The 24,681-nt window shown below is 47.2% G+C and overlaps 1 protein-coding gene across 2 annotated transcripts in view; it reads left to right on the top strand.

Annotated features, from left to right (window-relative positions):
• LOC122432588 (ubiquitin-conjugating enzyme E2 E2) overlaps window positions 1–11,927 on the top strand; it is a 188,212-nt gene extending 176,285 nt beyond the window's left edge. For both annotated transcript variants that reach the window (XM_043454609.1, XM_043454606.1), the window contains exon 4: window positions 11,169–11,927. In XM_043454609.1, the coding sequence (XP_043310544.1) occupies window positions 11,169–11,266 (98 nt within the window). In that variant the 3' untranslated portion in view covers window positions 11,267–11,927. The remainder of the gene's footprint in view (window positions 1–11,168) is intronic.
• The last annotated feature ends 12,754 nt before the right edge of the window (window positions 11,928–24,681 follow it).

The raw sequence follows: 24,681 nt of genomic DNA, 5'->3' as shown, positions 1-24,681 counted from the left end.
AAATCATAACCATGATGATTTTCTCCCTAAATTACTTTATGAGCCCTGCCCCACCACACACACACACACACATACACACACACACATGATACAGATGCAGATATATAGACACACCTATAGATACATATGTGTAGATAGATAGATATGCTTCCCTGGTGGCTCCGTGGTAAAAAGTCTGCCTGTCAGTGCGAGAGATGCAAGTTCCATGCCTGGGTTGGGAAGATCCTCTGGAGAAGGGAATAGCAACCCACTTCAGTATTCTTGCCTGGGAAATCCCATGGACAGAGGAGCCTGGCGGGCCACAGTCCACGGGGTCACAGAGAGTTGGACATGACTTGGCAAGTAAACAGCAGCAACAAATATACGTGTGTGTGTATGTGTATGTGTGTGTGTGTATGTGTGTGTGTGTGTGTGTATATGTGTGTGTATGTGTGTATGTATGTGTGTATGTATGTGTGTGTATATGTGTGTATATGTGTGTGTATATATGTGTGTGTGTGTATGTGTGTGTATGTGTGTGTGTATATATGTATGTGTGTGTATGTGTGTATGTGTGTATATATGTGTGTGTGTATGTGTGTGTGTATATGTGTGTGTGTGTGTGTCTGTATATATGTGTGTGTGTATATATGTGTGTGTATATGTGTGTGTGTATATGTGTGTATGTGTGTGTGTGTATATGTGTGTATGTGTGTGTGTGTATATGTGTGTGTGTGTGTGTGTGTGTATATGTGTGTGTGTGTATATATATATATAATCTTCCAAGGAACTTAACAACCTTCTGGTCTGAGTTAGACCTGTAATTAATAGTCTGGTTTTCCCACATTCTAAAGTATGAAAACTTTAACTTTGCCCTACTCACTTGATGCTTAATTAGTAGACCCTGAGGAATTCAGATGGTCCTAAATCTTGATAACATTCTTCAAAGAGACCTGAAAATTCCTGTACCCCCGGGGGAAATAGCTTTAATTGCTCTAAGTCTTAACCTCAAGATTATAGTTCTCCAATTGAAACTCAAGTGAAGGAAAGAAATGAGGAAGGCTGGGAAGTTATCCTGCCAGGTATCAAGCATACTATTAAAGTATAACAAGAAAAACAGGAGTAAATAAAGCAAGAGGTGGATTAATTGCATGAAGGAATACCGAGCACAGAAGCAGGCCCGGACACTTATGGGAATCGTGTGTGATAAAACCAGCATTGCACAAACAACTACTATCTGTAAATACGGAAGAATATTTCTAGAATACTGGAGTGAGTGGAGAAAGCCTGTCAGTACGCGTGATATCACACTAAAAAGTATTAAAGAAAGATTGACTTATTTAAGTACTGAAAAGCTTTAAACTTGTGCTGACAAGAGCCATTGTCCACTGGGTTAAAGGACAGACGATTTGGAGAAAATATATCCTTCACATATTAGCAGATAAACGGTATTTCCCTTAGAGGTGCACTGAACTTACTTTGGCTGAATGCTAAATAACCCAAGTTAAAAATCAATGAACAGCTTAAGCCAAGGGTGAATGTTCCCCCCGTAAAATGATCTGAAGAATCTAAGTAATCTTACAGTATTATTGAAAATTGGAGGGAATTCCCCAGCGGTCGGATGGTTAAGACCCCGTGCTTCCACTGCTGGAGGCCCGTGTCAGGGGACTACGATCCCACAAGCCTCATGACATGGCCAAAAGAAAATTTTTTAAAAAGGTTCATAAAAAATTAGGTATGTTTTTGAAGTTTGTCGTAACGATGTCATTTCTCAGCACTGCCAGCTGCACGTACACAAGACTGCGATGTTCTCGTCTGATGAAAAGCTTGTATTTCTTTTTCTCTCTATTCCCGTGTGCTTACTGTTAGTGGGGACTTTGCTATCAGGTCAATAAGCTTTCCTTTTTCCCTAATGGTAACACAAAGGTAGAGACCTAAAGATGTGGCTGACGGTGATCACCGTGCAGTCTTTGAAGTCCCCCCACAAACCGAAACCGTGTGCAGCGTGCTTAAAGCCAGTGTCCCCTCAATATTTGAGAAGCCCACAGATTTTTGCCCTCACACTTTTATTTCTAACTACTTGCCTTCACTTCCTGCTTCCCGCAGTCCCCGGACGCGCGGCTTCCTCTGCCGGCAGCCGCTGGCTGTTGCCGAGCCGTTTACTCTTAGTGTGGGGGTCTGCAGGGCACCATCATCGTGTGGCCTCTTCTGTGCCAGGAGACTTTCCCGTGTGATCGCTGCTCATCCATCTCACTGTGAACATTTGTACTGAGGACATGTGAAGATAATTCCAGACCTTTTCCTTATGTCACATGGTTTGTCTTTGACTGAACGAGATTTTCAGTCCCAAGTTACACTCATCATGCTTACCAGTATTCTAACCACCAGTAGTCAGATATTAGCAATAAGCCCAAATGATGGTTTTGTTTACTAAGTATGATGATAACTTCATCTTTGATTTCCACAAGTTCAGCAAATCTCAAAATAACATCAAAGAGGCATTTGTTGGTTCAATCTTTCAAAAACTAAAGCAGTTTTGACTTTTGAATACTGAAGCCAAAGCTGACCTTAAGTGCATGCTTAATATTTATAATATATAAAATATGCCTTCATATCAGTAAAGAAAAAATGGACAAAAAACATGAACAAGCACATTACAGGAGAAGAAATGCAAATGGTGAACAAACACGAGAACACGTTAAAACCTCAGTAGATATCAAGTTAGATCAAGGTACAACAATGACGGAATTTTTGTTTGTTACCTTGACAAAAAAAAAAAAAAGATTGGTAATGCAGTGTTGGTGAGAATATCCAGAAACAGAGTAAATTGTACATCCATTTATTGAAGGACCTTTTGGCAGTATTCACCAAAAGTTTAAAATCTGTACCCTCTGGTCCAATGCTGTCACCTAGAAGAATCTACCCTCCAAAATGACTCTAACGTGTGCTCAAAAAATGTCTACAAGATGGTAAGAGTCCTGATAGCAATAAACCAAATCTAATCTCAGTGTGCATCAGGAGGGGATAGAAAAATAAATGCTGAATAACTATGCAAGGAACACCCTGTAGTTACTAAAAATAATCAGCTCAATCTATTGTACTATGGCAGAAACACAAGTTGTATATTGGCCCAGAGGGAAATGCAAGCTGCAGAACCATATGATTCCCACTGGGTTTAAATATAAGTAAAGAAAAAAGTCTAGAGCAATGAGCATCTAACTGTTAACAGTGGTCACCTTGGACAGGAAAGATACAGAGATGGAGGGGAACTGAAGGGAAGAAGATTGTATTCTTTACATCATACATGTTTCTTTATTACTTGAATTTATTAAAATGAGCATCAATTACTTTTTAATTTTATAAAAGACTTAAATAAATCCAGGCTAGACCAAACCATGGAACAAAAGTCCCCTGAAAGACACAAAAATGAGCTAGTCCTCACTGTAATGCAGACCTACAGGAAGGCTCCAGTGACTTGGTGAGTAGTAGCTAAAGGAATAAATGTTCATCATGGGGACTGTGGAACAGCTGGAGGAGCAGCGGTTTGTAGCCTGCAAGAATCCAAGAAATGGCAAAGCGCAAACCACAAATTTCAATAATAAAGTTTAAAAAAACAACACCCAGGGCTTCCCTGGTGGCTCAGTGGTAAAGAATCCATCTGCCAATGCAGGGGACACGGGTTCGACCCCTCATCTGCAAAGATTCCACCTGCTGCCAAGCAGCTAAGCCCGTGCACCCCAAGTGCCGAGCCTGTGCTCGGGAGCCCGCACGGCCACGAAGGGCGGCCCCTGCTCGCCACAACTAGAGACAGCCCCAAGCAGCGATGAAGACCCCGTCCAGGGAAAAGAAATGCTACATATTAAAACCAAAACAGGCAGGAGAAAAATGAAAGGAAAGCTGCTGGACTCTCCTCCAGGGCCCCTTTCCTGACTTGCTAATCGTGTGTGGAGAAGGACGTTCTGTGATGAATCAGCATATAATGCTGGTGTGACAGAGGGGACACCTGCCTCACAGAGGGACCGCTCTTTCTGGCTGTTATTTTGTGTTACTTTTGTGTGTTCCTTCCTTGACTTCTATCCATTCATACATCCTCGCAGAAACACGGTGTTAACAAGCGAGAAGCAGCAACCGAGGGCAGGGGCAGAGTCCCATGAGGGCAGCAGTTTGCTTAGCATACTTCTCTAGGACCTGGAACGTAGTAGGGCTGCAGCAGTGACAGTCGTCTGGAGCAAATGTGTGGGCTGCCCTCCAGTGGGAATTGTGGATCTTTGCTAAAGGTATATTCTCAGTGCAGTGATAGATGTATGAACGGACAAAACAGAAATGGGGCACAGGAGCCTGCGACAAAGCCCCTAGACACGTCCCTGAGGAGGCTCTGTCTGAGCTAAAATTTGAGAAGTTCGTAGAAGCCCGCTAGGCAGAGGAAGTCAGAGAAGCAAAGGTGCAAGAGAGCCGTGAGCGAGCAGGGCTTATTGGAGAAGCTGTGAGTCCGCTGATTCCAGATTAAAGCATGGGATGGGGAGGCCGGAAAGATTAGGTCTAGATCACGATGTTCTCAGGAGCCATGCTAAGGACCTTGCTGGTTTTGGTTTGGTTTTTGTTTAATTTGTTTTATTGCAATGTTCTGTTAATGTCTGCGGTATAGCAGAGTGACTCGGTTGCACATGCACATTCTTTCTCATGTTCTTTTCCTTTGTGGTTTAGCACAGGACATGGAATATAGCTGCCTGTGCTGACAACAGGACCTTGTTCTGTGTCCATTCTCTCTGCATGACTTTGCATCTGCTGACCCCAGCCTCCCACCCCATCCCTCCCCCTCCCCCGGGCAACCATAGGTCTGTTCTCGATGTCTGTAAGTCTGTTTTGTCATTAAGTTCACTTGTGTCATACTTCAGATTCCATGTGTAAGGGATATCACACAGCATTTGTCTTTCTCTGACTCATTTCACTAAAGAGAATGCCATCCATGCCCATCATGTTGCTGCAGATTGCAAAATTTCATTCTTTTGTATGACTAAGTAGCCTGCCACCGTATATATGTACCACATCTTCTTTATTTGGTGAAAATCTAGGTTGTTTCCATGTCCTGAGTTTTCTGAGTACTGCTGCTATAAACATTGGGGTGCATGGATCTTTTTGAATTTGTTTTGTCCAGACAGATGCGCAGGAGTGAGGCTGCTGGATCACATGACAGCTCTATTTTTAGTTTTTTGAGGAACCTCCGCACTGTTCTCCATCCTGGCTGCACCATTTACATTCCCACCAGCAGTGTAGGAGGGCTTCCTCTTCTCCACTCCCTCTCCAGCACATTCATTTTTGCCACACCGAGCTGTGTTGAATGTGGGATCTTAGTTCTCCCACCAGGGATTGAACCCAGACCCATGGGCAGTGAAAGCATCGAGTCCTAACCACTGGACCACTCCAGCATTTATTGTTGTAGATTTTTTAAACGGTGGCTATTCTAGCTGGTGTCAGGTGGTACCTCACTGTAGTTTTGATTGGCATTTCTCTAATAATTACATGAAATCCCATGGACAGAGGAGCCTGGTGGGCTATAATCCGTGGGGTCACAAGGGAGTTGGACACAACTCAGTAAAACAACAAGAGTAATTACATGCTAAGGACTTTGGATTTTATCTGAAGAGAATGTCTTCAAGAAGATAATCTTATGTATATTTTTTAAAGATACACACGAACATTCATTTGTTGTCTGCATTTTGAAAACAATAGCAGAAATCTTGTACATGTATGACAATAATTCAGTCCACTGCCTTCTTCTAACGGCTGTGGGGCAGATCCTGCCATTGCCTTCATTTTGCAGTTGAGGAGACCAAGGCACCAAGTCCCTTATCTGACCTGGTGCCCTTAATGGGTGGAACCCAGGTACAGAGGCAGGCAGCCTCGACCCAGAGCCCACCCCCTTTTCCCTTATCCTGGGCTGCTTTTGTTTGTGTTTCTTTAAGGACATACATGTTTTCTTAAGAAAAGGAAGTCAAAATATTTTTTTCCCATGGTTTCTCCTATACCATCTACCATCCGGGAGAGAATGATTTGGGGCCTTGCCGGTAGAACCCTCTGCAGCTGGGCTGTCTTCCTGTCCTCGCTCCTCACCTTCAGCTGCTTCCACGTCTGTATAAGTGTATTTTTGGTTGTGCTGGTCTTCAGGGCTGTTGCGGGATTTCTCTAGTTGCGGCCAGTGGAGGTGACTGTAGTCGTGCTGCGCGGGATTCTCCTTCAGTGGCCTCCCGGCCATGGCCCATGGGTTCTGGGTGCGCGGGCTTCAGCAGTCGCAGCTCGTGGGCCCAGTGGTTCCGGCTCCGGCTCCGGAGCTCGGGCCCAGTGGTTCCGGTTCCGGCTCCGGAGCTCGGGCCCAGTGGTTCCGGCTCCAGAGCCCGGGCCCAGTGGTTCCGGCTGCTACTCCGGAGCTCGGGCCCAGTGGTTCCGGCTGCGGCTCCGGAGCTCGGGCCCAGTGGCTCCGGCTCCGGAGCTCGGGCCCAGTGGTTCCGGCTGCGGCTCCGGAGCTCGGGCCCAGTGGCTCCGGCTCCGGAGCTCGGGCCCAGTGGTTCCGGCTGCGGCTCCGGAGCTCGGGCCCAGTGGTTCCGGTTCCGGAGCTCAGGCCCAGTGGCTCCGGCTCCGGAGCTCAGGCCCAGTGGTTCCGGTTCCGGCTGTAGGGCTCAGACCCAGTGGTTCCGGCTCTAGAGCTCAGGCCCGGCGGCTCTGGCTCCAGCTCCGGAGCTCGCACCTGGTGGTTGGGGCCCACGAGCTTCGTTGTTCCAGGCATGCTCGACCTTCCCAGACCAGGAGTCACGCCGCGTCCCCCGAGTTGGTAAGCGGGTTCAGCCCGCCGAGCCAGCGGGAGGCCGCCTGCTCTAGCCTGCACCCCGTCCCCCTGCTCTCCTGGACGGGCTGTGAAGCCTCCCGGTGTCCGGGCTTCCTCGCAGAGGGGGGCCTTCACACAGGGTCCCGGGGGTCCCCTGAGCCTTTCCCTTCCGGAAGCGCAGGAGCGCGTCGCACGGTCCGCAGAAAGGGGCTGGGTTGGCGCGCTCGGCCCCGGTACACGCCGTTGGCAGGACCGCGCGTGCCGCTCGGCCCAGGTTTCGCTGCGCCGCCTCTGCGCCTGGCCCTGCGGGGACGCGGAGGTGAGCCCAGGAGGGGAAGCAAACAGAAGGGCGGCGCCCATCACGAGGGATCTGCTGACTTAAGCCTCCGCTCAGCTACTGTTTCATTGCTTCCATTGTGCCGGCTAAAAAAAGGGGGTGGCAGGATTTTTATACACAGGCGGGGTGCGCACTTTAGGGATCCGATCGATGGCGGATACGTGTTCCCCGCTCCCGCCCTGTTCTTTTCCGTTGACCACACCGTGAATCCTGTCCGGGGACCCGCTCATACACACCACACTGCCAGCTAGGAGAATCAAGTGCTTACCATCACCTCCCCCTGTGCTGTGAGCGGAGCCAAGTGTGAACAGGCTCCTCGTCTCAGATTCAAACAAATAGTGAATGAAAGAGCAGACAATGCAGGAGACTTAAGTTTCACTTTACTCATTCATGGATGAACTTTGTGGTTTTTCTTTAGTAAAGAGGAAGGCTGACAGGTGATCATCTCAGAGATTGATAGAGACTTGGGAAAGCAGTAACAATCTGAAAGCCAAAATGATGGGGAAATTTCCCTTCTATTGTAGAAAGGAATTGATACAGAAATAAGGCTGAGTAATTTATGTTTGGAGACTGTTATTTCATCCCTGGTGTAGCTCTGTCCATGAAATATGAAACCTTAAAGCAGGAGTCAACCTTCCTTCAGGTCATGATTATAAATATACTGTAGAAGGAGTATCTCATTCTTCCAGATTCACCCCAGTAGTCACTGGATGCACATTTATTGCCTAGTTTCTTTTGGTTACTTGTAGTCTTAACTGTCTTCTATTCAGCAAAACATTTTAGCATTGAACTATTTGATAACATGATTTTAAAATTTCATTTTATACTTTTATTCCTTCATTAATACTTTTAAGATGTGCATAAATTTACAAAGATGCACACAAAATAATATTCTTCACAGCATTGTTTATTAAGCAAAAAAATAAAAGTGGAAAGAACCCAAATACCTCTAAATAGGAAATTGATTATTAATTCAGATGAATATTTTAAATGTTGTGGACTTCCCTGCTGGCTCAATGGTTACGAACCAGCCTCCCAATAGAGGAGACACTCGGGCTCGATCCCTGGTCTGGGAGGATCCCACGTCCTGCTGAGCAACTGAGCCTGAGCGCCACAACCCCTGAGACTGTGCTCTCGGCCCGGGGGCCGCAACTACTGAGCCCAGAGCTAAACCCTGCGCTCGGCAACAAGAGGAGCCACCGCCGGGACGACCCTACACGCGGCTGCTCCCTGCAACTGGAGCAAGTCCACACACAGCAGGGAAGACCCTGCGAAGCCAAAAATAAAGGAATTAATTAACTAATGCCTTTTAAAAATTAAATAAAAATAAGATGATGCATAGGGAATATAATAACTTTGTATGGAGTATAATCTATAAAAATATTAAATTACTATGTTGTACACCTGAACCTAATATAGTAATATTGACATGTCAGTTACACTTGAATTTAAAAAAATAAAAATGATGAGGTAGGATGTAATTCCTGATACAGAAAGTTATTCACCATATAATGAGTTTTTTTAAAGGTTGCAAAAGCAGACTGACCTTTTTTTTTTTTTTTGTATGTTTAAAGAGAAGCCTGGAAAGATGTAAGTCAAAATGCTAACAGTGTTTCAGTGAGTTTGCAGCCAGTTTTCACTTAACTTTCTGTCTTATGTATTGTGTGAGGCGGCTTTGTAAATTATTGTCGTTTTTATGTTTAGCATGTATAATTTTGCTGATGGAAAAATATTTCTCTTTTTAAAACTGAGCTTGAAAAGGTGAGAGGAACTCTGAAAGGAATTTACTACTTATTATTTAAGCATACAAAAAGAAGTCTGCACAGTGCGTGTGAGTTTCCTCAGCATGCTAACTCACCTCTGAGGTTTCTTCCTCCTCTGCCCCTGCTGAAATGGTCTGAATGCTTCTCCCCACCGCTGGGCTTCCCGTTCCTCGTCCTTCACCTGTCTCCCTCTCCCTAGGTGGTGAACAGCAGACTCTTGTTCCCGTTTAGCCCACCCTCCGTGAGGGTACATTTGCATAGAACATTAGTATCACTGCTCCTCCTTCTGACTTAAGCCAGTCCTTCACCTTGACTGGCTAAGTCAGGAAGCTCAGATGGCCCTTTAGCGCACATCTCTCACGTTGGGTGCATTTAACCAAATAGCCGGCGTGACAGATGTAGACTTAATCTCTGTCCAGGGTGCCCAAGTTCTTTGCCTTCCAGAAACTGGAACTAGATGATTTGTTTCAGAGGTACAGAAATGGGACTCAGACCTCCCTTTGACCCTCTTTAGACTCTAATAAAGTCATTACTTTAGTCTGAACTGAAAGACAGCATTTTTCAAGAAGATATCTTGCCAATCCCAGATATTCTGTGTCTCCATTTGGTACTGCTGGTCTAGATCATCTTGAACCCTGGCTGGGCTAGTTGAGGTGACGAGTTTCACCCTTTGGGCAGGTGAAAGTCAAGAGTCACAAAGAGCAGGCGGAGAGGTGGACATTCGTAACAGACCTGTGACTGGCCACCTGTTAACGGTTTGTGACACGAGTGAGTTAAGAAACTGGTCTCTGGCTGGAATAACTTTAACAAGCTTAGCGCAAATCTGAGAAAATGGAAGTTCATGAAAGCTTAAGCAAGTCCTGGGACTTCCCTGGCGGTCCAGTGTTTAGGACTGTGCTTCCGTTGCAGGAGACACGGGTTCAGTCCCTGGTTGGGGAACTAACACCCCACAACTCAGTAGGTGAGGCCCCAGGGAAAAAACAGCCCCCTAAAAACAGTGTGTTAGTGATGTTAGAACTGTGACAGAATTTTTGAAACAGCAGGAGTTTGTTGGGAGGACTTTCAGAGGCTGTTGTCGTCAGCCTCCGCAGACCCTGAAAAGGTGGTGCTTCCGTTCCACTCTGATTGTTGAGAAGCTGTGACACTGAAAGTCTCACTCGGGATTTTCCTCAAGTTACGAGGCGGTATTAGACCGCAGGTGCACTGCCGTCTTCTTCGCTTTTTTTTTTTTTTTCGTATTTATTACCAACTTTTGCTCATTTCCCCCCCCCCTCCTTTTCTCTTTTGGTTCTTTCTTATGCACTTGCTCTAATACATACAAATTCTCAACACCAAAAATACTGGAACTAAAACTCAAAGGGCAATTAAAACATGGAGGGAAACCAGTGCCTTCTGGGATCTCCAGAAACCTAAAGGACATTTCTTTAGTTGCTCTGAATGGTCTTCATTAACCCTGGATCCTGTCTGGGTGGAGGAGGGTCCCGGGAGCCTGCAAGGAGAAGGGGGGCTCCAGCTCCAGGCCCTCCCGTGGCAGCTCCAGTATGTCCAAGTTTTGAGGACGTGGTCAAGTCAGTGAGTGTTAACTGTGAGTCACGTCCATTGCTGCTTTTGTAACAGACCTCGATGACTTTGATAGAGCTTCCCTGGTGGCTCAGGCGGCTCCTGCCCATGCAGGAGACGCAGGTTCGATCCCTGGGTCAGGACGATTCCCTGGAGACGGGCATGGCACCCCCCTCCAGTGTTCTTGCCTGCAGAATTTCACAGACTGAGGAGAGGAGTCTGGTGGGCTACAGTTCATAGGATCGCAAAGTGCCGGACACAGCTGAGCAATTCTCACACACACACACACCCAATTCACACACACACACACAATTCACACACACACACACACAATTCACACACACACACACAATTCACACACACACACACACACACACACACACACTGCTTGGTAATTCCCAAATACAGAGGCGCTGTGTCACCGGCTCACTAACCTGCTGCTGCCCCCCCAGCAGTGACCAGGGTGGAGACCAGGCTCCCCCCCACTCGCGTCTTCTGGGGAAGAGAACGCCCCCTGAAAACCAGGGGGATGGCGGCCGGTGTCTGCCTGCTGGGGGCCGGGGAGCCTCGTCCGGACCGTGACGAGGCGGCGGGGCTGCTCCGGGCAGGACGCGGCCTCGGCCTTTCCGCCCGCGCCCCGGCCCCCCGTGTCCCCGGCTCCGGGGCGCCGAGCGCTGGCCCGACTGACCTGCTTCTGCTTCCTTTGCAGCTGACCCGCTGGTCGGCAGCATCGCCACACAGTACATGACCAACAGGGCGGAGCACGACCGGATGGCCCGGCAGTGGACCAAGCGGTACGCCACATAGCGCCGCGGGCAGCTCAGCGCGGGGCGCCGCCGTGTGTCCCCTGGAGCCGTCTTGCGGTGGAGCGCCGTCCAGCCCCACTCCTGTTCTTTGCTCACCACCCCTTCCTGTTTTATTCACTTCTTAATTTACATTAACTTGAAAGATCTGGTCTTTTTTTTTTTTTAATCCCTCCCCCTCCACGTGGATGGGAACTTTGGTTTTCAGTGCAAACAATGTCGGATCTGTAATAATAAGAGCTTTCTTACCAAGCTTCGTATTCCTGTGTGGTTTTGTTCCTTATTGTCCATTTTTTTTTGATCCTTCTTCCTTTTCTGTGATCTTCGGGAAGACACGAATTCAGAATTCTATCTCATTTCTACTTCCATGTAGCGCTTCGGGTTAATTTTTTTGTACTGAAGTCTTTATCGGTGGGTGCATGCTACTGGGAACCAGATTTTGTACAAACGCTTCAATCAGAATCACTGTGCATTACTGAAGACTCTGTTTATCACTAGCCTTCTGTTCCCACACCGAAGGCTGCCGGATTGAACAAAATAATATGTATTTTGATTTACTTCAAGTGCTTGTAAATTTCTGAGGGACTGCCACTTTTGACTGTGGATCAGTTGATGTACATTGTATTATTAGAGCACTCAATAAATCACTGTGGCTGATAAATGCACTTCTGATAACCCGGCGTTTGCTTTGTATCCTGGTGACCGACAGAGCGCTCCGTGCAGCGAGGCTTGTCTAATTCAATTACAGGTTCAAGTGTATTCTGTTCATCTCAAACCTGGGAGGGCCCTTTGCAGTTAGTTGCTAGCTGTGGAGGTTCCCCGGCTGTCAGTGGCCTGACGATTTTATGGTTGTTTCAGGTCACTCTGGTTTCGCGTATTGGCTGGACGTCACTTTCACATGGACATCTTTTCTGTTGCCACCTTCTTGATGCAACCATTTGGATATGTGACTCCAAAAATAGGCTCCTAGTGAAATTGAGGTGTGGGCTGATCGTTGGGTTAAACCACTTTGGGCTTTATTTCTCTCTTCTTTTTCCTCGTAAGATGGTTACAGTGATTGCCCTTGGTTTGGAGTTTGTTTTTCCTCCATGGTTTTAGCGGAAGAAGTAAACTCCACTCGTATCAGTCGCGGTCAGCACACTCAGTGACAAGGTTTGTCTGTCTGGCTTTGACCTTCAGGCTTTTCTAAGTTTGCAGCCTTAGGAGGCGGAGGAAACTTGTGTGCAGTGTGGCTTGAAAACCACACTGCCGTGCTTATTAATATTCAGGTTTCTTTGTGCTGACAAGGCCTGTTGGAAACTCCTGCTTCAGCTAATCATAGTTACAAGCCCCCCTACAGCTCAGTCTCGTTTAAGGAACATCTTTACTGCTTAACAGTAGGATTTACCAGTATAAGTTGTTTACCTGTAAATATTAATATTTCTGAACTTCAATTTTAATTTCATCAGAAACATATTAAATATCTGATTCAGAAGATGTACTTTCTGTTGCCTTTTAGCAGTTCGAAGGAAATCCTAAAGAAAATATGTTTAAATACTATATTAACTGAGACTTTGAAATCAGTGTCCTTAAGGATTTTTTTAATAACCATTTTACCATTCATTTTATTTAAAAACAGTTTTCAGCTTACAGAACACCATACAGTTTCTGTTGCAACTATTCAACTCTAGCCAGCAAAACCACAGACAGTGTGTATGAATGGGCACAGCTGTGTTCCAATAAAGCTTTATTGACCAGAGCAGTTGGTAGCCAGATTTGGCCCACAAGTTGTAGCCTGTCCCTGCCTGTTAGAGACCACCATAGACTGTGTGAAAAGAATCAGATAACTGTGTGTTTAACATTTCTTTCCTTAAAATGATATAAACTTAATTAACATAATACAAGACATTTTAAAAAATTATCCCGACTGTTTTATTGCCTATAGTCTTTCTTACCATAAGGTTTTTATGTTTACTTTAATGCTTTAGATTAAAAAATTCAACCTTAAAAGCATTAAATTCATTTTCATATGATATTTTATTAAACTGATTTTCTGTTACTTTTAACTGATTAAACCAGTCTCATGATATTAATAGTGACTTTTATAGACAATATTTAATTCAGTTTGCTTTTCTTCTTTTAAAGCATCAGCTGCATGGAATACACATTTTGATGGTCTCTCCAGTATAGTACATCTACATCTCCTATCTGTCTGTACTTTAGATCATTTAAAAATGTGTATTTTTTAGGAGACAGAGATTACAACAACCCTAGTAGGAAATCCTATCAGTCACAAATCCATGTTTTCTATTCCATGAGGCATTTTCAGGAATTATGTCAATTTGATATGAAGAGTTTATAAAACTCCTTTCCTCAGTGTTACGAACTTCACGTACTTAATGACAAACAAATGTACCTTCTCTTCAAACTCTGAAAGCTGGACAAACTCCAGAGAGACCAAGAAGCTCTTAGTTGAGCCTGTTAAGTCTAGATTTCAAATAACATGGTAATTTTACTTGAAATCTAAAGTCACAGCAGGCAATACAATTTTAATAAGTCTTCAGTACTGTTTGTAAAATAAGATTTGGGAGTAGTTTAATAGTCAGAAAGCTAAGTAGTTTTGCTAGTAATTATGGAGATAACATTGACTTTGTACCCTAATATTGGTTAACTTTCCAAACCAGTTGTTGCTAATTCTTGTATTTTGTAGCTTTGTTAAATAAAATGTTGGCAGATCTTTGACTGATGCAGGACCATTGGTCATTGAGAAAGTAGTTTGAAATGATATTTATTGATCTTAAATCATTCAGAAGGCTGTGGCCTTAATTTGTCCTAAAATTGCAAATAAAGCATTGCTTATTTGTTCTTCTACAAGAATCTATAAGAATTGAAGATAACAAATGCAGTAGTCAATCTTTTCTTCTTATGATGAGAGTGTAAACTTAGAAGTTTATCCTAGAATACTGATTTGGAAATTAGGAAGAAAGGAAGTATTTATTCAAGATGTACTATATGCCAGGCCATATGTTACCTAATAAAACCTCAGCCCAGCTTTGTAGGGTGTAGGTGGCTATCATAATCTGAACATTTGTAACCCCCAAAATTCGTGAGTTGAAATCCTAACCCCCAAGGTGATGGTATTATGAGGTGGGGTTTTTAAGAGGAGATTAGGTCAAAAGGGTGGGGTCCTTGTGATTGGGATTAGTGCTCTTATAGAAGAGGCCCCAGACAGCTCCCAAACCCCATTCCATCACGTGAGGACAAGTGAGATGCTGCAGTCTGCAGCCGGAAGAGGGCCTCCGCTGGAGCCCAGCCCCTGTTAGCACTTGGTCCCAGACTTGCAGCCTCCAGAACTGTGAGCAGTTCGTTTCTGTTGCTTATAAGCCACCTAGCCTGTGGCTTGTATCGCAGCCTGAACAGAGTCAGACCGTGGCCCCAGGTCACGCACAGCTAACAAAACCCCACAGTGAGATTCCCACCCGAGCTTGACAACAGAGCCCCTCCCGTCAACTGCGAAGCCCGACACACCTTTCTTCTGATGACGGGGTCATCCTGGAGAGGCAGACTGGCCTCATTCAGTCTCACAGTCTGTACCACTTGGGGCGGTGGGGTGCCATCTTCAGGAAGTGGGAAAAGTTGTTGAAGGAGATGTGGACTTGGTGTCAGATGAGAAATCAAAACGCACTTTTTTTCCAATCTTAGAGGGACTGCTTTATGAACGCCCAGCCCTGGGGAGACGTCACTTGAAACAGCCTCCAACTTCTCTGCATCTCAGCCCTGCGGTGAAAACACTGCTCACTGTTAGCAGGCAGGGCAGTTTTTAACATCTCTATACTTTGTGCTTTAAAAAGCGATGCGTTCGTAGAGAACAGACTAGTGGCTGCCGAGGGGAACGGGGCTGAGGGAGGCGTGGGGAGGAGGCTGGCGTTAGCAGATGTAAGCTTTAAGTACAGAATGGAGGAACAAGAAGGTCCTACTGCATGCCACAGAGAACGGTATACAATATCCGGTGATAAACCAAAACGGAGAAGAATATTTTAAAAAGAATGCATACATGTGTAGAACTACATGTGTAGAACTAAATTACTTTGCTGAACAGCAGAAACTGGGCTTTCCTGGTGGCTCAGCAGTAAAGAATCTGCTTGCAATGTGAGGGATCGCCCGCAATGCAGGAGATGCAGGTCCAATCCTTGGATTGGGAAGATCCCCTGGAGAAGAAAATGGCAACCCATTCCAGTATTCTTGCCTGGGAAATGCCATAGACAGCGGAGTCTGGAGGGCTACAGTCCATGGGGTCGCAAGAGTTGGACAAAACTGAGCGGACTACACCACCACCACACCACAGCAGAAATTTACACAACAGTGTAAATCAACTGTGTTTTGCTTAAACTATTAATGAAGCAATAACAGCAGTCCATACTTTATGGAGTCTTTCTTTAAAAAGAAATATGTTTGTAATTAATACAGAAAGCCATTGAAATTGTACAAAATAGCCCTACAAGAGGATTCTGACCTACATATGTAAACACATCCCCTCTGTAAGGTCGCAGGTCTGTGGCACGGGCCTCACCCCACACAGGCATAACTGGCAGCCTGCCATTGTCCTCAGAGGACGTCTGCCGAAGGCTGAGTTGTCTGCTGATCGTAGAACTTCCGGCTGCATACAATCTGGGAGTTGAGGCTGGCCACCAAGGACTTCCCGTGGAAGCCAGCACCTCACACATCCAGGCTGTCCCTGGGGAGCCACTGGTCCCCTGGGCCTGGGACATTCCATCTGCTCTTTCACACTCACGTTTCACCAGGAGCACTGACGGTGAGCCTTAGGGTGGCAGGCTTACCCCAGTCTGGCTGGGACTTCCCCTTTAAAACAGAAAGGCCCACGTCTCAGGGATGCCCTCGGTCTGGGACCCGCAGGAGCTTTTGTTCCAGGACTGAATTTAAGCATAAAGTCTTATGGATTACACAGGGCTGGTTGCTTCCACAGAAATACTCTATTTGAGGAAGCTGCGTTTTACTCGATGTACAGAGATCCTGTTAGAAAAGATGTGCCCTCAATAGCTAGGACATGGAAGCAACCTAGATATCCATCAACAGGTGAATGAATAAAGAAGCTGTGGTACATATACGTGATGGGATATTACTCAGCTATAAAAAAGGAACACGTTTGAGTCAGTTCTAATGAGATGGATGAACCTAGAGCCTATCATACAGAATGAAGTAAGTGAGAAAGAAAGAAACAAATATTGTATATTAATGCATTTATATGGAATCTAGAAAGATAGTACTGATGATCCTATTTGCAGGGCAACAAAGAAGACACAGACATAGAGAACAGACTTGGGGACACAGTGGGGGAAGAAGAGGGTGGGATGATCTGAGAGCGTAGCATGTGGTACCAGATGCCAAGTAGACAGCCAGGGGGAATTTGCAGGGAGCTCAAACTGGTGCTCTGTGACAACATAGTGGGGCAGGACGGGGTGGAAGGGAGGTTGGAGAGGGAGGGGACACGTCAGACCTGTGGCTGATCCATGTTTGGTGTATGGCAGGACCCAGCACAGTATCGTGCAGTAATCATCCTCCAGTTAAAGTAAAACTTTAAAATAAAGATGTGCCCTCCACGGCTTGCAGCATTCCTGTATAGTCCACTCTCTGCCTTTCACATCCGGCCACCTTCGCTCAGTCCCTGCTCTGGAGACAAATGAGTGATTGAAGCCAACTGCGACCTTTATTTACGTCTTCAAACCCGGCTTCAAGTCCGTTTGCCTTCCTACGCAGAGGCTAACTCCTAATGAGTAGTCTGAAACGTAATACGCCTGTCAATAGGATTTTTTTAAAAGGGAAATTCCTGAATTTTAAAAGATCTCTCATATAGGGGCCCACACAGGAAAATGGAGGAGATGTGACCTCCTATCTTTTTTCTTTTTTTTCCTTCTTGAGTGGATTTTTAAAAAACTTTTATTGGAGTGTGGTTGGTTTCCGATGTTGTGTGCAGGTGCACAACACAGTGAATCAGTTACACAAATGCACAGAACCATTCTTTCTTAGATTCTTTTCCCATTTAGGTCATACAGAGGACTCAGTGGACGGCCCTCTGCTGCAGGCCTTTACTAGTCATCTGCGTTACATGCAGCAATGTCTCTGTGGATCCCAACCGCCCCGCTTACCCCTCCCCCACCGCCATCCCCGACTTGGTTACCGGAGGTTCGTTTTCTACTTCTGTGACTCAATTTCTGTTTTGTAAATAAGCTCATTTGTACCATGTTTTTAGATCCCACACATAAGCGACATCATATGATGTTTGTCTTTCTCTGACTCCACTTAACATGGTCATCTCTAGGTCCATGCATGTTGCTGCCGGTGGCATTATTTCATTCTTCTTTATGGCTGCTACTGAACATAGCACCCAGTGAGCCCAACCAGAGAATTCAGGCAGCTATGGAGCCCAGCCTACTTGCTGCAGTGGGAGTTCTCAAGCATATGGTAGCATTTCTTATCTGTAGATGTCAGAAAAAAAATCTTGGCCTTCTGATTGGGGGTAAAATTCTTTTAGAAGTAGTCGTTGTGAAAGGCTTGAGATTCTAGAAGGCTGTGAAAATTGTGCGCCTTTGGACAACAAAAGTGGATTTCTGTAGCAGAACATTTAGGCCTTCTGTTTCTCCCTCACAAGCTCATTTTAATTCTGTTTGATGGATTTAAAAAGGGTGATGTCTCATCCTTGTCATTGTCATTATCACCTCAGTGATGACCCCCCCTTCAACACAGGGTGTGGACCACACTGTGTAAATATACGTGTGTGATGTATTATCTCACTCAGTCATTGCTATACTCTCCCAAGATGTGTATTACCCTCATCATATAGATGTGGAACTGACCAAAGATTCCAGTAGATCCACACTCCTGTAACTGCTCAGCAGCAGAGCTGGGTCTCAAGCCCAGATCTGTGTGGCTGTGGAAATCGGGCATAGAAACCCCAGGGGCACCTTCTCCTAGCCCGAGGAGATGTGGTGGCCCTCACTGTGGACTTCCCAGTTAGCGAAGGAAGAAATTACCGTGTTTACACAACCAGAACCCTGAAAACTTGTGTTCAGTGGACCTCAGATAAAGCAAAATATTATATGTGGCTCCACCAGGTCTGAGAGCCTCGGGAGGAAAACAAGGGGAACAAAGCAGGAGGAAGTGAGGGGGACCCTCCAGTCTGGAGAGCATGGAGCCAGAGAGCTACACGGTCAGCCTACAGGCCAACCACCTGGTCAGATACCCAGGGAGCCACCAAGCCAGCCACCTGGTCAACCACCAAACCAGCCACCCAGTCAGACACCCAGGGAGCCACCAAACCAGCCACCTGGTCAACCACCAAACCAGCCGCCTGGTCAGACACCCAGGGAGCCACAAAACCAGCCACCTGGTCAACCACCAAACCAGCCGCCTGGTCAACCAGCAGCCAGTCCTGGGGTCCCCGGCCCCTGAGCCAGCTACAGGGTCGGGCACAGACCCCACCCTGGAGCCGGCCGTCACCAGCTCTGCAGCCCTTCTCCTCTGCCTTCCGATGGCTGGTTTCTGCTTGTTACTTTCTTTCCTCCCCCACCCCGCCAGTCCCCATGGGATGATTTCTAGTCATTTTCTAGCTGAATTCAGTAGAAAAATAATGTTTATTCACTCTGCGGCCAATTTGGCCAGAACACATCTCTATTCCATGAAATAGTGCGTCAACACACTCACGGTTCAGAATCGCAGGCGCACCCCTCGCGTCCGGATGTGTGTCAGGCTGGTTGAAATTAAAACGTCACCCTCCTTTCCCTCTGCTGTGGATTCCATCGAGCTGCCCTCATCAGGCGGCACTGGTGCTCTCAGGAAATGTGCCGGGCTTCAGAGCAAGGGCCTGGCCCGTCCAGCCTCCCAAAGCCGCACAGGCCCGAGCCAGGGCAGAGGGGAGCGGGGGGAGTAGGAGTGTGCGTGTGCCTGCCCCTCACACACACACACACACACACGCACATGCACACGCACACAATCTGGCTCCCTCTCTGCCGCCTTCCTGAAGCCAATCACTCAGGCCACCCGCTGACCGCAGAGCCGACAGCATCTCCTGGCAGCCCCCCCTCACACCCCCAGAGCCCCCCACGCTGTAACCCCGCTCCCAAACCTCCCTTCCCTCTCGGCTCACCCTCCGAACGTGTCCGAGCCCCGATGTTTCCCGCCCTGTCGTCTCGCCTTCTCCCTCCTGGGAGGATCTCCTCTCTGGTCTCACGTGCTTCCTGACAACCTTGACGTCCGTCACCCGGCGTCTCTCACAAACACCAGCTCCACATCTCCACCTTCCCCCCCGAGGATGGGTGTGTGGAAATCCCACGGGCACAGCAGACTGTGTATCTGAAGTTGAATTCGTGCACCGTCTGCACCCTAAACCGTGTCCAGATGCAGGACCCACAGAGATAAAAGACCAAGTGCATCCCACCAGGAACCAGTCACCCGACACCAGTAACATTCTGTTCCACAAACAGGGACAACCACGTGACTAGCTCCAGCCGGGGCGTGGGACCTGGTGATCTGGGCCCGTGCAGGCCACACGGCCTCCCCGCCCCCCGCCCCCGCCCCGCCATGTGCCTGTCTACCCACTGGAAAGAAAAACACCCGCCTTGTTCCTCTCCTGCGTTCTTAACCCAGAAATAGGAAAGGGTTCAAACTACTATGGGCTTCCCTGGTGATTCAGGGGTAAAGAAATCTGTCTGCCAATGCAGGAGACTCAGGTTCAATGCCTGGTCCGGGAAGATGCCATATGCCGCAGCAACGGAGCTCCTGCATCACAACCGCTGAGCCTGTGCACTGCAGGTACTGAAGCCCACGGGCCCTAGAGCCGGCGCTCCGCCACAAAGAGGGCCGCTGCAACGGGAAGCCCCTCGCATCGCGACTAGAGAGGAGCCGCCGCTCGCTGCAAATAAAGAAAGCCCGTGTGCAGCATCGGAGACCCAGGGCAGCCAAAATCAAGCAAATAAAAAATTTTACTGTTTTTAAAAAAACTGAATTAAAAGAGAAAAAGTGAACCGGAAACTAACACAACATTGCAAATCAGCTACACTCCAATAGAACATTTTCAATGTAAAAAAAAAAAAAAATAGGAAGAGAAAAGAAAAAGTCATATAGGGACAGAGTATAAACCCTGGATCAGTGGAGATTGAGAGGTTTTCCCAAAATGATTAATTCCCGTGAAATTTGTTTCAGGTATTTCACGGGTGCTTCTGTTTAAAGCCCACCCCACCTTCCTGTCTCCAGCAGGACACAAGAAGCCATAACAGCTGCTGCTTTCTAGGAAGGGGGTCAGGATATTATAGGTTGGAACTGGGAAGAAAGCTTTTCACCAGCTTCCTTTAGCATTGTGTGAATTTCAACCATATGCAACTGCTGTACTTTCAGAAAATAAAAGTTACCACCCAAACAACACAAAATTCTCTCCAGCAAACACTCGGAGGGCAGTTAGGTGAACCATCTTCACCCAAAGAACACCTTGCCTTTGGATAATAATAGCTCAAAGGAGTGCATAAAGATGCTGGAAACACCAGCCCGGCCTTGTCACCCACAAAGATGGAGCCCAGATGCGGTGCAGAGCTCTTTTTTTTCTTTTTTTTTTTTCCATTTGTATCTTATATTGAAGCATAATTTATTTATAAGTTGTGTTAGTTTCAGGTGGTTTGCGGGGGAGGTATTCTGTTTTGTTTTGTTTTGTTTTGTTTTGTTTGTAAACCTCCTTTCTGACTAACTTTAGGATGCCAAGAAGTGGGTGCTGGCTGGGGCCCTGGAGGCTCCAGGCCAGCAAAGGGCTAACTGAACTCAAGTGAGCGGATGGGTTCCGGCCCTGCCCCAGCACAGACTGGCCTTCCCCTCTTCGTGGCTCCTTTCCTCTTCTACAAAGTGTGACCTGTAAAGTCGCTCAGATACTCTGATTGGTGGTCTTGTGTGGACGCAGGGCCAGCTCTCCCCCCAGCCCCGGCGGGTACAGCTTCTGCCCCCACTCCCAGAGAGCCTGAAACGCTCCCATGGAGGGTCCTACCTGCTCGGATTTGGGGGTTATTTGTCCAAATGCCTGCCAGCCCCCATCCAGGTTGGACAATGTGTTTTTCACAAGGCGTTTACAGCCAGAGGGGCTAGATGGGAAAATGATTCAGCAGAATTCACCGACAAACACTGATTTTAATGGTTATGTGTTTCTGTTTATTATACTTGTGTATTCTATGTATTCTGTTTACCATTACCATCCTCATGCTGTGTGATCCTGGCTCTCCATTTATGGTACAGAGGATTATGGTCTTGATAAAAGTAAATCAGAGGCAATAGCAAATAGTAGTGTAGGTGCAGGTTATTCAGGACAGCCATCACAGAGGTGGCCTTAAATGTGACTGGAGTTCGGGACTTCCCTGGCAGTCCAGCAGTTAAGACTCTGGGCTTCCACTGCACGGGCGTGGGTTCAATCCCTGGTTGGGGAACTAACCGCATGCCAAAAAGTTAACCAAAAAAATAAATAAAGGGAAAGGAAGGAAGGAAAGATGAACGAGGACTTCCCTGGTGTCCCAGGATAAGAACCTGCCCGCCAGTGCAGGAGACGCGGGTCCAGTCCCCGGTCCAGGAACGTCCCACATGCCGCGGAGCAGCTGAGCCCGGGGCCCGCGGTTACCGAAGCCCCGCGTCCAGAGCCTGTGCTCCGCGACGACGACAGCGGGAATGAGAAGCCGGAGCATCGCACGGAAGGGCAGCCCCACTGTCCACAGCCAGAGGGAGCCTGCCTGCAGCGAGGAGGACCCAGCGCAGCCAAAAATCAATAAATAAAATACATTTTAAAAAGGGAGAAGCAGTGACTGCAGTTAGAGGAACACGATGCGCTGAATCGCGTCCTCCCAAAATTCAGGTGTGCAAGTCTTAAACCCCGCGGGACCCCACTTGGGAATGCGGTCCTTGCGGACGAGCTTTGTGAGGTCGTGCTGGGTCCCCCCAGGGTGACTGGCCGCCCCTCAGGAGGCCCTGCGGGCTCAGACCCGCCCGGGAGCGGGGAGCCAGGAGGCGGGGATGCGGGGCCGCCTGGGGCGCCTGCGACGGGCAGGAGGGCGCGGGTCAGAATAACGGGGTGCACGGGCGCTCTCGGGGCGTTTCCCTGACGGGGCGGGAGGGCACGGAGGCAGAATAACGCGGCGCAGGGCCGCTCTCGGGGCGTCCCCGTGGCCCCAGCGCAGAATCCGTGTCCAGGCCCCGACACCGCGGGCGGAGAGGTCTGAGCAGGTGACGCTCAGCGCCCGGGTGAAGCGCGCTCAGACCCCGCTCCCTGGCTGCTGGTGTGGGACGCCTGAGCTGGGTGCTCTAGAACTTTCTCTCGTATGTTTTTCTTTTTAGATTCCACATGTAAGCCACAATATTGTATGATATTTGTCTTTCTCCGTCTCATTCGCTTTACTTAGTCTGATAATTTCTTACAAATGAACCTATTTAGGAAACAGAAATAGACCTACAGACATAGAAAAGAAACTCACGGCTACCAAAGAGGGACGTGGGGGAGAAATAAATTGGGAGATCGGGGTTAACAGACACACACACTGTGTATGCCTGTGGCCGATTCATGCTGATGTATAGCAAAAACCATCACAATATTGTAAAGTAATTATCCTCCAATTAAAATTAACAAATTAATTTTTAAAAAATAAAATAGACAAACAGCAAGGTCCTACTGTATAGCACAGGAAATTCTACTCAATATTATGTAATAACCTATAATGAAGTAACATGTATACCTACATATGTATATGCTTTTTTGGATTCTTTTCCACTAAATTAAAAAAAATTTCATATATAATCAGATCTTTATACTTTTGCAAAAATTATTAGTTTAAAGAGCATCTTTTATACATGTTATTTTGTTATCAAAATGTAATAAAATAATATGAATATTATTACTGCACACAAATTATTAAAAATGATGAATGCTTAATTACAAGGATCTTGGTAATGTATCTGGTCTCCACAGTTGTAACTTGATTGTTGATCATCAAATGAAACAAATAAGTTCCTAAAAATAAAGATGACACTGTTTAAAAAAGAAAAAAGAGTTTTCTCTTGCCTCCACTAGCTCTGCTGGAAGTCATCACCCGCTAGAGGGTCAGGGAAGGCTTCCTGGTCCTTGAGACACAGAAGAAATGGAAACGAGTCTATTCCATGGAGAAAGACAATTGTGAACAAAGATGCTGGGTGAGGCCAGCCAGAGCCAACACCCCCAAACTTCCAGGTTCACATGGACCAGGAACCAGAAGGAGGGTTCTGTCCACAGCAGACTTAGGAGCGGTTGGACTGCAGGCAGCAGAACCCACTGGAAACTGCTGGAGATGGCAGGGCCTGAGCTCAGCAGTGCCGAGATGCAAGGGACCCCAGGGGCCCAGGAGAGCCTCTGGGGATGATGGGATGGCCTGGAGGTAAGGTCTCGGGACAGCGGGCATAGGGACAGCCTGCCACGGTGGACCTTAACATGCTCAGGGAAGCAGAGGAACGTAACACTCGCCCATCCGTGACTGAGAGCTTTGCGGGCATTAGTCCATCCAGCGTTCACAAGCCCTTATGGGCCGAGGACAGGTTTTACCCCTGGTTTATAGGTGAGAAAAGTGAGGCTGAGAAAGGTCCACTCACCCGGCATCCTACTGCTGGGGGTTGTCGAACTGGCATTCAACCCAGGCCTTCCAACCCCAAAGCCCATAAAACTTATTCAAAGACATATTTAATAGCAATTTAATGTACGAGACTCTTGAATTCTTTTTTTTCACACTTCTTTCAAACTTTCTAAACATGCCATAAAAATGCACAGATCTTGGGTGTTGATTTTGATGAATTTTGACAATTGCGTCCATCTGTGTAACCACCGCCCTGTACAAGATGTAAAACATTTCACTTGTCCCTGTCCCCGAACATTCCTTTCTGCCTCTTTCCTGTCAGTTCCTCTCCCAACCCTGGGGACACATTCTGATGTCTGTCTGTCTCTGCGGTTTGCCTGCTGTCAAGTCCATCCAAAGCGAGTGCCTAACCTGCTGTGTCTGGCTTCTCTCACTCCGCATGTTCGGGGGATTCATCTCTGTTATTGCGAGTATCAGTAATTCAAAGCACTGTTTACCTCTGAGCGCCTGATCAGCAGGTAAGTACTGTGTTGGTAAGACTTTGGAGAGTATCGGTGGGCTCTCCCTCTCGGCTTTCTCAGAAGCTGACCTGCATCCTAGTCCACGTGCCCGAGAGGAAGTTAGCCTCGCCTGCAGAGGAGAATCCAGGAGAAGGCCCGCGCTAACTGCTTTCCCTGAACACGGCTGTTGAATTAACTTGGCCACTTCGCGGCTCTCAGACCGCACTTTGGACAACAACTTCTCCGTGGTGGTGCTGCTGTTTCCAGTGCAATAACCTTTTATCCAACGGCACGCGGAGTAAACA

This window comes from Cervus canadensis, chromosome 31 (genome assembly GCF_019320065.1).
Source record: "Cervus canadensis isolate Bull #8, Minnesota chromosome 31, ASM1932006v1, whole genome shotgun sequence".
Lineage (NCBI taxonomy): Eukaryota > Metazoa > Chordata > Mammalia > Artiodactyla > Cervidae > Cervus > Cervus canadensis.
The sequence above is the reverse complement of the archived record's forward strand: the minus strand, read 5'-3'. Positions and strand labels throughout refer to the sequence as shown.